The 13,341-nt window shown below is 35.2% G+C and overlaps 1 protein-coding gene across 1 annotated transcript; it reads right to left on the reverse strand.

Annotated features, from left to right (window-relative positions):
* Positions 1 to 697: 697 nt before the first annotated feature.
* Positions 698 to 3,051, reverse strand: LOC125668267 (GTP-binding protein GEM-like). Its single transcript, XM_048902166.2, has 4 exons — positions 2,512 to 3,051; positions 2,312 to 2,400; positions 1,415 to 1,598; positions 698 to 1,275 (listed from the first exon to the last, which is right to left on the reverse strand). The coding sequence occupies exons 1-4, from the start codon at positions 2,957 to 2,959 to the stop codon at positions 1,019 to 1,021; spliced, it is 978 nt and encodes a 325-aa protein (XP_048758123.2). The 5' UTR covers positions 2,960 to 3,051; the 3' UTR covers positions 698 to 1,018.
* Between the last annotated feature and the right edge of the window lie 10,290 nt (positions 3,052 to 13,341).

Genomic DNA, 13,341 nt, shown 5'->3' on the forward strand with positions numbered 1-13,341 from the left:
AAAGTGCAGATTTATATTCCACCAGATACAAAAATTAAACAAATATATAGTGAATTAAAGTGCAGATTTATATTCCACCAGATACAAAAATTAAACACACATATATAGTGAACACATGTCCTTTTTATTTCTGAATGCATTCTCCTTTATTCTACTTGTGTATTTATTTTTTGACGAGCAGTTTATTTCACAAAATTAAAATGCAGAGCTTCTAGAATTTGTATTTATAGATGAATATAGTTTAGGCACATTGTGCGAGTGTCAATGTAATGTGAACCTACTAACGATTGTAATTAGGTTAATAGGATTGATTCGAGCAAAAAATAAGTTTCACTCAAAAACTTTTGACGAGAGCACCAACAAATTGTAATTTTTTTAATTATGCGCATTCCAAGAGACTGAAAGTTCGAAGTTAATTTATATTTCTTTGAAAGTTTAACATGCTCTGCAATAAAAATTCGCCCATCTTCTTACAATTAGATAATTTGCCAATCTTTTATGATTAACATACTTATGCAAGGTGAAGATAACGAACAGTGATCAATCTCATAACTCCTACAAGCAATACAAAATAGATAGTTGGGCAAACACGGACCCCTGGACACACCATCAAATTTAAGTCATTGACCGTTTGCAACAACTTTTTCAAGATTCTATATAAACTATTTTAAACAAATGACCACAAACAAAGACAGTGTCAAGTAGATTTTTTCATTTATTTATAAAAAATGAATAATGTGTATGAAAATATAGTACATTATGATATATCACAGAAGTCTTTAAGTTAATCGGCAAGGGTTCCTTGACATACCCATCAACATGTAGGCACAGTACTGGTCAATAGCACCATTGACTTTTGGCTCGATTTCTGATTTGAGAGGATTCAATTAACCTGTCCTCACGGCATCAAATCATACGCAACCGTAAAAGGAATTGGCCTCCATCTTGAAAAATTCTTGAGCTGTATCAAATTGATAGACTTTGGCAGTCCACAAAAACTTATTTGTTTTAACGAAGCTCAAACATCGAAGAGGTTCGTGCAAGGAATTTCCTTATGTCCAATGTTCATGATTTTATCAATAAGAATGTTGGTAAATCGAGCCACTTTGTTTCGATTCTTTGGTATGCTTTCGGTTGAGTTGGAGACCAAGAACCCCCCTTGTTGGTATCGCACCTGACGAACGATGCCGACGAGGAGTTCATCAATGTTGTGATTTAGAACCACTGATGTCTCAACGTATTTGCATTTGTATTTATCTGCAAGTTTTCTTGCCTCTGTAAAATGAAGAAAGAGAAAAAATATTAGTTAACAAGCGAAAAGCCGAAATAATAGGGTCACTAAACAGGTGGGGGAAAAAAACAAAATTCAATTGAATTTTGAAATAAAAAATTAAGGATTGTAACTGGTTCCCACCTTTTTCTGATACGACTCGTGTTCTTGCTAAATCAACTTTGTTGGCCACCAAGAAAACGGGTATGTCAAAATGAAGATCCTGGCGAATAAATTGCAGTTTTCTAGAGGCGTTTTTGTAGGACTGGGCGTCAATGACCGAGAAGACCACTACAACTGTGTCAACAGCAGCTCGTGATCCTTGAATCTATAAAAGAAAAATGAAGTAAAGCATCAATCCCGTGTCTTTTAACGTTGTCAATTACTAGACGACAAAAATAGAGTTTGTGCAAGATCAATGGAAAGAGCTGTCATCTTCAGCGGTTCATTGGCCTTTCAATTTGCTGGTTGTGCAAAATATATCTCCTTCCAATTACTGGATCAATCTGCCTTTTGTCGTTTTTATGTGTGAACACAGCATTTTGGAAAAACTACAGACGATAGTGCTGTTCCACAAGCGAGACGTCAATGAGTGGAGACAATATTCATTAATCGCGTAGGAATATTGATCATCTAGCATTGATTGGTGACGAAAATGCATATTCACTTGTTGCTCACGCTGTTCGATTATTTTTTTTTCAGTTTAGGGTGACAGATGGCTGAGTCACAAATCTGACTCAAGAATAGTGACGTCAAGAGTTACTATCAAAACGTGCAATAAAAAATCCCTGGGAAATTATAAAGTCGGTACCAACTAACATGAATCATCGAAAAATCTTGATAAGAACAAAAGTTATAAGTTTATTTTCTGCAGATTTAAACCAATTTTTCAGTCTGGGCCAAGTAAAGTTATTGTAATTTCCAAAATGATTTATTTTTTCGTGTTCATGTAGCTAGCTAGTTTGTTTTATTTAATTTTTTTTTTCATATTTTGTTTTACTTTAAGTTTTGCTCAAAAATATATATTAAAAGTATATTTACCATGAAATCTTCCTCCGTCACAAATGACAAAAAACATTCTTCTCCGTCCAAACTAACGCACACCTCTTCTTCATTCGGTTCCATAGCATCTATGAATACCAGAAATACCACCATTATTCAACTAATTACAAAATTATTTCAAATACTTCAACCAATTAGGAAATTATCTTTTCAATTAGGAAGTATGAATGAACACTTACCACAATTATTAATGCACAGTTCTTCCGAGGTGGTGAACTGACTTTTTAACGTTTTCATTCCTACACCACCAGATCCAATGACCGCCACCATGTAGCGCTCGGTCTCCACGGGATGGAGACTGTCATTAGAGTTATTGCACCCTGTATGTCTCGATTCGCTCTCCTGTAGGCTGGTATTGCTCTGATAACTGGAATTCGTCTCAATACTCAGAGTACTTTTTCTTCTGATTTTGTCTCCGCGGTTTCGCAGTCCTTTAGGAGTAATGCTGAAAGACCTTACACGTTCCATTGGAGAGTCTGAAATTTCTGTCATAAAAGTAGAATTCGGAACACTGTTTCTTCTTCTGGCTTCAATGGGTACTTGCAAAATGCTTGGTTTCTCCATGCTGAATGAAGATGCACGTTCGACACCAAGTCCTCTGTTCACAGTTAAGAATTTTGTTTCCATTTTAGAATATATCAAATTAGAATCACTACTACAATACTCTAAGGCTCTATTCGTTGTATGCTATCGATACTATGCTCTACAACCTTTATACACGTTTAGGTGAGTCATCAGCAACCGCTTGGATAACGTAAACATTGGATCTTTTAATAGACAACCAATCAGATGATATGTTCCCGCCCCTTTTTTCTGATGCAGTAACTGTACCTCATCGACAGCTTATCATAGCAACGTTATCAATATTGTCTCATCAAGGCCGATTTCACGAGTAACAGAAGGCGCGCTGGCTCGGGTTTCTATCCTTAATGCGCCACTACAGTGTAAAGAAAAATATAATTTTACGTATAACATTTGCGAAATTCAGAAATCACTCGAAAATGATGTCATTACCTGTGTACAGCTTATAATGCATTTTTTCTAACGTAAGCATTTAACATCTTCAATGACATTTTATCCCTTTTACGAAACAAAATCATATGAGAGGAATTGAAGCTTTTTTCGTAAACAATGTATTTTTTTCTATTGAAGAGATTTATATTTTGTGCAAATTGATTATTTCTTACGTATATGTAATGTTTAGTAAACAGTTTGGGTGATAATGGGTTAGTTTGGACTATACAAATCTTCTATTACACGAAAGGTGATCAACCAGTACTTTATGCATAATTTTGATATAATTGTATGTTAACGTTCGATAGATTTTAACGCTAAAATGCAGTAATTTTGTATTCTATTTTCACGATAGGGTTTTGAAGAATCGTGTTGCTTCTTTTATTTGCACTCACCAGCGCAGTAGGCTGGTGAGTAAAAACTTCACCTGGTACATTGTATAGTTGCAGTATTTGCAAAGCTGTTGTATTGTGACTCAGATGTGGAGTGAACCCAATACCTCTGGACTGTTGTGTCAAATCTTCAGCAGAGGCTCAATAACATTTGGCGAGCAGCGTGGAGTCGGGGTACTCTCTTGCGGGTTAGAATGATTGCTTCCAAGAACTTCGTCCCAGTGAAGTTGAGACTCTGGGGTATCGGGGATCTCTGTCTCTCGATCGATCGATCGATCGATAGAGCAATATGTATAGTATCCTACTAGTGTTGGCTAGTTGGTGAACGATTGTGATCGGAAAGAGGACTGGACTGACGATCCAGAGGTCCGGGGTTCTCTCCAAACTGAAGATACAATGTCGTCTCTGTCGCAAATAAAACATTGTTTTTATGTAGAATAAGAAATGTACAGTGCATTATCCTCACAGGATCACTAAAAAAAGCTTAGTTCTGATTTTAAAATTGTTGAACAAATAATACCAATATATATAGTAATTTTTCTCGTAGTCTTCATATCAAGATATGGGAAATATAATCATATGGGAAATGATTTTAAAATTCCATCTTCACTGAATGTAGACATTTGCATATTTCTCTTGCCAATAATAGATTTTAGAACTATTTGGAAAGCGAAAATTAAAAAATTATAGCAGTATTATAGGATCTATGTAAAGAATTTATCAATAATTCTAATAACGCATTATAGATTATGTTATTTTCATAACGTTCGTTTCAGATTAAGCCGACTTTGATGTCACAGGAAGTAAATGTTGTTATGAAAGTTATCGTGCATGCATGACAACAACGTTGTGCTCACAGGCAAACATACAGCTCCCTCTACCGTTATTGGTTGCATGGTCCATGATTGTAAAATGGTACTGCAAAACTTGTTTACAAATTACAGTGAAAAATATGTTTATGAGGCCGATTATCACCATTCTACGTAAATGACTGATAATTTTCTCTTCCTGTTTACAATGTACATCTGCTTTACGAAGGAGAGAAGTTCAAATGTATTCACCATTTAAAGACAAAATATTAGTATCTATATAAGTATATCCTGCTATGTGAATTAGTTGCTATTCGATTTCTTAATCATTTATCACGTGACTCTGGAAGCCGATTTTCGGATTAATTCTTTCATCATCTAATTTGCCATCTGAAAATCACATCAATTCAATTGGGTTTCTCTTGCTGGAACCATTCCGTTCAAAAGCAGGGGGTTGGGGTTGTGATAGGTTTAGGCAAAGAGATTGTGAGTTGGTATAATAGTCTATGTTTGATTACAAACATGGAATAGTTAAACTGAAATACACGAAAGAAAGGTCATGTAACTGGCCACGATTGTATGACGCCTATGTTGAATTCTGTACTCGAACAGAAAGGCTGTATAGAATCAAAGCATTGCTGCCACAAGCACGTGTTATTGTATTTTTCTGCTATTTTTCTCCTTTCTTTTGAAATGAATATAATGAAAATCACATCACTGAATAGATTGTTTAACTCAGAATTTTCGATTTGATCTTTTTTTATCTAGAGTTGCTAAATTTCAATTATCGATATAAGAACAATTTTTTTTAATCAAATACAAAAATGACAGTATTGTTACAACTCTGGAGGCAAGTGCAAAATTTACACCTTAGATTTACAATACATGTATCATCATATGATAAGTATATATGCTCAGATCTAAAGGCACAATTTATTCGATTTATTCAATATAAAGCATCTACAAATTACATTTCGTGGGATTTAATTGACGTTGGCGCTCCTTTCTCACGAATTTAAAACCTCGATGAAATGTACATTTTATACTCTGTTTCACTGTGCAAAAACTACACGGATCCTGAAAATCGCATCGAGATTGAACTGCAAAACATTGACAAGCCACGAAGATTGGCCCCCAACGGATGCAAAAGATTCCAAGAATGCAATATACATTACATTTACGCATTTACAGTATACGTATACAAAAGTACTTTAAGTGACGTCATCTTTTTTATCGAGAATATCTGCTACATCACCAGCGTAATTTTCACATGACACTACGTGGTAGCCTAGCGGTTAGGTCGATCGCTTCGCAACGGAGAAGTCCCGTGTTCAATTCTCAATCCCGTAGCCGCGTCAAACCTCAGGTATTTAAAAGAGGCATTAAGAGTGAAAGTCACGGGCGTAGTGAATATGACCTTAACGACCGTCAAACCTCAGGTATTTAAAAGAGGCATTAAGAGTGAAAGTCACGGGCGTAGTGAATATGACCTTAACGACGGTCCCGTTTCACGGTAGGTGTTGGTAGGATAAAGGCCCTCGTTGCTGCGGACTTGAGCACCATGGACTAGGTCAAAATGTGTGGCACTTCACCTACAGCTGGTGACGTCTCTCTACACGAGTGTATTGTTGAATGACGTAAAACAAACACACAAAACAAATACACTCGACGATGCATTTTTAAGCGGAGAAGACTAAAAACAGCAAAGCATTTGCAAAATCTGTTTTCTTTGTACTTACACAATTAAGTACAAATTTTCTTTGTTTTTTCTTCACTAATTCATTGAGGTATGTTCCGAGTTCTCTCACAGCAAGATCAATTATCATGCCTCTGAGTACAAATATTATAAATACTAGGAATTTTATTAGATTTTTTTTTTAACGAAAGTATTTATTTTCAGATAACAGCCCTCTATTTTTACCATGTATTTAAATATAAACCAGGGTAGGCTGTTTCCCTGGGGTACTCTTTCAAAGCAAACAACATTCATGAAATTTTTGCTCGTATACAAATTGATCCGATTCAAGACGATATTTTGTGTCAACCCTTGTATTTAAAGGTGATCACTGAAAATCTGATTTATAATGGTATTGAACTGTTCCTGCAGCAGATGATTACGGTATTGAAGTGATGCTCGGTTGAATACTGGATAAAACCTTGGATTTGTTTTTGTCATCCCACGGAAAGTAATTAGTCAGCTGTCACCCACTAAACAGTTTATGCTTCTTACACAGGAAGTTTAGATTTCCCTTTTAAAATTTCTATCCTGTTTACATGGAGTTTTTATCTTGAGAAAACATGAAATCATGTTTTGCTTTGTTTAGAAAATATATGTCTAAAAGTAGGATAATGGGAAGTGAAAATCTAAACACCTAGTTCCTGTTGTGAACAGTACCACTATCATGATTTGTCAACTGTGTTTAAAAGAACACAACAACCCACGTACAATATCTAAAATAAAATAAGTACATCAGAGTTCGAACATATTATGTTACCTTTTACCTTGTTAAAAGTCTAAAAGATAACGTAATATGTTCAAATACTAATCTACTTTTTCAATTTTAAATATTGTAGACCTATCCCGTGGGGATTCGGGTTAGTATAGGTCCTTAGTACCCCTTGCTTGTCGTAAGAGGCGACTACATGGGGCGGTCCTTCGGATGAGAACGCCAAAACCGAGGTTCCGTGTCATAGAAGGTGTTGCACGATAAAGATCCCTCCCTGCTCAAAGGCCACAAGCGCCGAGCATAGGCCCAAATTTTGTAGCCCGTCACCGACAATGGTGATGTCTTCATATGAGTGAAAAATTCCCAAGAGGGATGTTAAACAAAAATCAATCAATAATATTATAAGTCTTATAATTACATCAAATACTCTTGACAATATCTATATGCAAAAACTGAGTAAAGCAAATGGTATTCCTGTTTTTGAGAAGGACATATACACAACAATATTTTGTCGATAATTTTCAAACCGGTCACGGTAGCTCATTGGTAGAGCGTTCGCTTCGTAACAGGAAGATCAGGGGTTCGAGTCCCGCTCGTGACCGCGTTATCTTCACCTTTCATATTAGTGTATATTCTTTGAAAAAAACAAAGTAGGCAGAGATTGCTCCTTCGCAAAACACTCGGCATTTCAAAGTGATAGTCATAGGTCTTTCGTGTGATAACCTTAAAACTAAATGTCGCGGCGGGGGTGGGGGTACATTATAGAACTCGAACTTCTCCGGTCCTTAGCACTAAACATAGGCCTCAATTTGTGGTGTTTCACCTACAGTTGGTGATGTCTCAATATGAGTGAAAAATTCTAAAGTGAAGTCAAACAAACCAGAATAATAATACGTGTATACATGTATCCATTGTTTTATACAAGTAGTCAGTTTCCATTCATTTTTAAAACCCATGTACATTTACAACCAAAAAAGAAGAATCAAAGAAATTATAACTAATAAGTTTACTTTATGATCCAATCAAAACATTTCAAGTCAAATTGTGATAAGTGCATTTACCTCCTCTCACCAGTAGAGTTAAAAAATTTCGCTTTGACCATTAGATCTAAGTTGTTGAAATCTCACACAATGCTAATCTAAAAGATGACCGAGAATATCTCTCTCCGTCATTATCCACCACCCAGTAGCTTTGTAATCTTTGTAGGTAACCGTAAAACATAATGATATACAAACCGACATTACTTTGCATTTCTAATTTTTCATGATGAAGAAGTTAACGAGCTTTCAAAATAAAATGAAAAGAGAGGTGCAGTGATTGGAACTATGCTATCAATCAACTCACCTCAAATTACCTCCTAATCATATAACAACCAACTGAACGCATCTATTCTTATTGAAGGCATTGACATACATAATGGAATATCTTTAAAAGCAACGTGACCATTTTCCGCAAAATCATTCATTCGTTGTTGACTGCTTAGTCTTATTACAGCAGTGGTTAGAGAAACATTTCTACTCCGTGACTCTCTAATTGTTTTATATTCAAATTAATACCTTTACTGTTCCGAGAGTATCCATTCCAAGTTTGGTTTTATATATCTAGTATCCATTTATCAATATCGTCAACTATTATGTCCAGATAAATATTTGCATCCTGGATTTAGACTATTTCATGGTTTGGGATTATATTCTAGGAATGCATTGACTGCATTGCACAGAACGTCCATAGCATCTGCTATCCAATAATCTTGGGTTTTATTGTCTTGCGATGACAGGTTATTGTACACCGTCAATTCAAAAACTGTTCCCAAGTGTTATTTTTGAATGACTTACGAGGACGGGTTTCTCCTTTGCATGCGTCATAGTATTCATCGACAACTCTTTATCAGCATGAAATCAGAATCCCAATCAGCTTTTCTAGTCAATGTTGTAGACTGTTCATCATTTACTCAGAATGTAGCAGAAGTTCCATACGGCAGCTGAAAGAAGAAGACACGTCAGGACACCGTGATCTAATATACCGATGTTGTTGTACCTAGTTGACCACAATGACGTCATGTTTTTTAATATTGCAAACAGAATAGAACATCGCGGGTTTGTTACGGCAGATCATACCCTCATTTGCGCATGTGAATTGCAGTCTTTAAAATCTATTTTTAAACCAAAGAATTTTGTACTTAACCTTTTGAAATTATTTTGTGTTTACATGAGAACATTTTGTATCAGAACGAGGTGACAAATATGCGCTTCGGTATGACGTCATCACATGGCTGTTCTAAATAGATAATAAAAGTACCTTTAAAATAAAAATAAAAATGACAAAATATGACATTACCCCAATCCCCAGGGTTTAAACATTGATCCATTTGGAGGTATTTACGATAAAACACCTTTATTGAAAGTGTTGCTAGAACTCTACTTCTTCAATAAGAAATAATTCTCGACACGAAACTCGCTTAGGTTTTTTTTTTTTTTGTTTGTTTGTTTTTTTTGTTTTTTGTTTTGTTTTTTTTTTTTGCAATTTACACTGACGTTTTTAGAGTTCTTTTGGAAGATTTTCTTAACAGGCGATTCAAGCAGCCTATTTCCGTGTATATTACCATTCACTCGGTGTATAAAAAAAGACTTTAAAGTGTTATAATTTAGGCAGACGATAGAGGAAAATCGGACCGACATGCTCAATGGAAACCGTTCAATGAATGAATTCCACATAAATTCATAATTTCAATAAATTCTCAACGTTTCAGGTATATATCATTGGCATGTATCTTAAATACTTATATATCTTTTGATCGGCATCGACGTCTACAAATCTGAAAGAGAGTTCAATTTGTAACCAACGTGTCAAGGAGGCTCCAAGCTGAAATCAAAGAGTCAAGAATAATTCAATTTGTTATCAAAGTGCCAAGGAAGGTCCAAACTGTCAAGGAGGGTTCTAATCAAATCAAAGTATCAAAGAAGGGTTCAAACTGAAATCAAAGTATCAAAGAAGAGTTCAAACTGAAATCAAAATGTCAAAGAGGGTTCAAACTATAATCAAAGTATGAATGAGGATTCAAATTAAATTCATTGATGTATTAAGGAAGGTTCAAACTGAAATCAAAAGTGTCAAGGGAGGGCCGAATTGTAATCAGAGTGCCAAGGAGGGTTCAAAATGTAATAAAAATGTCGAGGGGTTTAAACTGCAATGGAAGTATCAAGTAGGGTTCAACCTGAGAGTAAAGTGTCAAGGAGAGCTCAAACTGAATTCGAAGTGTCAATGAGGGTCCGAACTGTAATCAAAAGTGTTAAGGGAAATAGTGTCAAGGAGGGTCCAAACTGAAATCAAAGTGGGGGGGGGGGGGGGGGGGTGATGATATGTGTCGTTTCCATCAAGCCAAAAAAATCAAAACTTTTAAAATAGAAGAAATGCAAAAGGACAAAAACACTACCCGTATTTTTAAGTACGCTTATTTTTAATGATGATGTATAGTCTTCACGTGCTTAGTGTCTGAACTTTTGTGGTTTGGTCTTTGGGGTATCGTTTTTGCTATTCAGATTTCACCTTACACTCGCCACGCATCTCTGGTTTGGCAGAAATATAAGCATGATATAATTCGGTATAATATGAGAATGCAATCCTCAAAGAAAACAGAACACAAAGTGATTTATCATGTTTGTAAACGACAGGGTATAATTTTTTTTTCTGGGATCGCTACTGCTCCAAGATTTTTACCAGCGTGATCATTATTTAATATAAAAAATAATTCAATATCATACAAAAGGTGGACTGTTATGAATGAAGTAAAAACAAAGGAGAGAGGGTGGATGCGGGGCTAGTAGGAAAATTCGGTAGGTCATTACAGTGTGTACAAACAATGGATAGATCGATAGTGTGTTAACCCTACTATCTTTGACAATGTTACAGACGGCTAATGTTAATGCCACTTAAACATATTGATTAACTGATTAAAAAGGTAATTGACATTATGATCGGCGTAAATCTATTTAGTAAAGAACACAGAAGAATGACAAATACGAATAGTTTATATACTGTACCTATATAAACCTCCTGTAAAGATATTAGATATAAGCAGAGACAGGGGAAAACTACTGTACCTATATAAACCTCCTGTAAAGATATTGTACCTATATAAACCTCCTGTAAAGATATTAGATATAAACAGAGACAGGGGAGAATTACTGTACCTATATAAACCTCCTGTAAAGATACTGTACCTATATAAACCTCCTGTAAAGATATTAGATATAAACAGAGACAGGGGAGAACTACTGTACCTATATAAACCTCCTGTAAAGATATTAGATATAAACAGAGACAGGGGAAAACTACTGTACCTATATAAACCTCCTGTAAAGATACTGTACCTATATAAACCTCCTGTAAAGATATTAGATATAAACAGAGACAGGGGAGAACTACTGTACCTATATAAACCTCCTGTAAAGATATTAGATATAAGCAGAGACAGGGGAGAACTACTGTACCTATATAAACCTCCTGTAAAGATACTGTACCTATATAAACCTCCTGTAAAGATATTAGATATAAACAGAGACAGGGGAGAACTACTGTACCTATATAAACCTCCTGTAAAGATATTGTACCTATATAAACCTCCTGTAAAGATATTGTACCTATATAAACCTCCTGTAAAGATACTGTACCTATATAAACCTCCTGTAAAGATACTTTACCTATATAAACCTCCTGTAAAGATATTAGATATAAACAGAGACAGGGGAAAACTACTGTACCTATATAAACCTCCTGTACAGATATTGTACCTATATAAACCTCCTGTAAAGATACTGTACCTATATAAACCTCCTGTAAAGATGTTAGATATAAACAGAGACAGGGGAGAACTACTGTACCTATATAAACCTCCTGTAAAGATACTGTACCTATATAAACCTCCTGTAAAGATACTGTACCTATATAAACCTCCTGTAAAGATATTAGATATAAGCAGAGACAGGGGAGAACTACTGTACCTATATAAACCTCCTGTAAAGATATTGTACCTATATAAACCTCCTGTAAAGATACTGTACCTATATAAACCTCCTGTACAGATATTAGATATAAGCAGAGACAGGGGAGAACTACTGTACCTATATAAACCCCCTGTAAAGATACTGTACCTATATAAACCTCCTGTAAAGATATTAGATATAAACAGAGACAGGGGAGAACTACTGTACCTATATAAACCTCCTGTACAGATATTAGATATAAACAGAGACAGGGGAGAACTACTGTACCTATATAAACCTCCTGTAAAGATATTGTACCTATATAAACCTCCTGTAAAGATATTAGATATAAGCAGAGACAGGGGAGAACTACTGTACCTATATAAACCTCCTGTAAAGATATTAGATATAAGCAGAGACAGGGGAGAACTACTGTACCTATATAAACCTCCTGTAAAGATATTGTACCTATATAAACCTCCTGTAAAGATACTGTACCTATATAAACCTCCTGTAAAGATATTGTACCTATATAAACCTCCTGTAAAGATATTAGATATAAGCAGAGACAGGGGAAAACTACAATAGAACATTCACTTTTGTTAAAGAAAGGAACGTGAAGCATAGTTCACGTGTTGAAAATTTCAGGTTCTCATATGAAATAAATATTCTCATATCAGTTACCAGGAGGAGACACGCCACAGTTTTATTGATGAGAATATGCCGCTAGAACACAAAATCCCACAACTTTATACCTTTTCACTCGAATAGTTTTTTTTTACAGTTTCAAAAAATTTCACATGTAATTTATGAAGCAAATGATTTTATGATGACGAATGATATTTGATGAGTTATATTTTAAGCATATTTTGATTGGATAGCAGTTAGCGTCAGGGTAAGATAACCCTATCGGAAACGCCGCATAATAGTTTTCCTTCTTTTTATAATGATTCCGTTTTGATACTGGCAAGTCTGGATTCTTAATATTTATTATTGATCATGATAGTTGAATATTAAATAAAGGTCCAAATTTGTGGCACTTCACCTACAGCTAGTGACGTCTAGATTAGAGTAAAAAAAAATTCTCGAAGGAACATCAAACGTTGGTTATGATGTCATGGCAAATCTTTGGCTCCCAACACGAATTAAGTGGAGAGCCTTGATTTGAGTTGACGGAAGCCATAAACTTCTAATCACCGAAATTATTAGTAAATAAGTATTTGATCATACCGAACAATTCGAGGCTAATCAATAGCGTGGAATATGGCGATCGTTTAGAAATTCTTGCAATACCGACCTCGTCCGTTTTGCATCTGATTCAGTATGAAGTTGATCACCATAAACGAACAAAGCCGTGAGAACCAC

Source organism: Ostrea edulis, chromosome 1 (genome assembly GCF_947568905.1).
Source record: "Ostrea edulis chromosome 1, xbOstEdul1.1, whole genome shotgun sequence".
NCBI classification, from domain to species: Eukaryota; Metazoa; Mollusca; class Bivalvia; order Ostreida; family Ostreidae; genus Ostrea; species Ostrea edulis.

What these genes read in the sequence shown, in the direction of transcription:
- LOC125668267 (XM_048902166.2), bottom strand. Translation starts at nt 2,959, where the DNA reads ATGGAAACAAAATTCTTAACTGTGAACAGAGGACTTGGTGTCGAACGT. An exon ending in ACTGTGCATTAATAATTGTG is followed by an intron (nt 2,401 to 2,511) that starts GTAAGTGTTCAT and finishes TGGTATTCATAG; the next exon opens with ATGCTATGGAACCGAATGAA. An exon ending in ACGAGTCGTATCAGAAAAAG is followed by an intron (nt 1,276 to 1,414) that starts GTGGGAACCAGT and finishes TTCATTTTACAG; the next exon opens with AGGCAAGAAAACTTGCAGAT.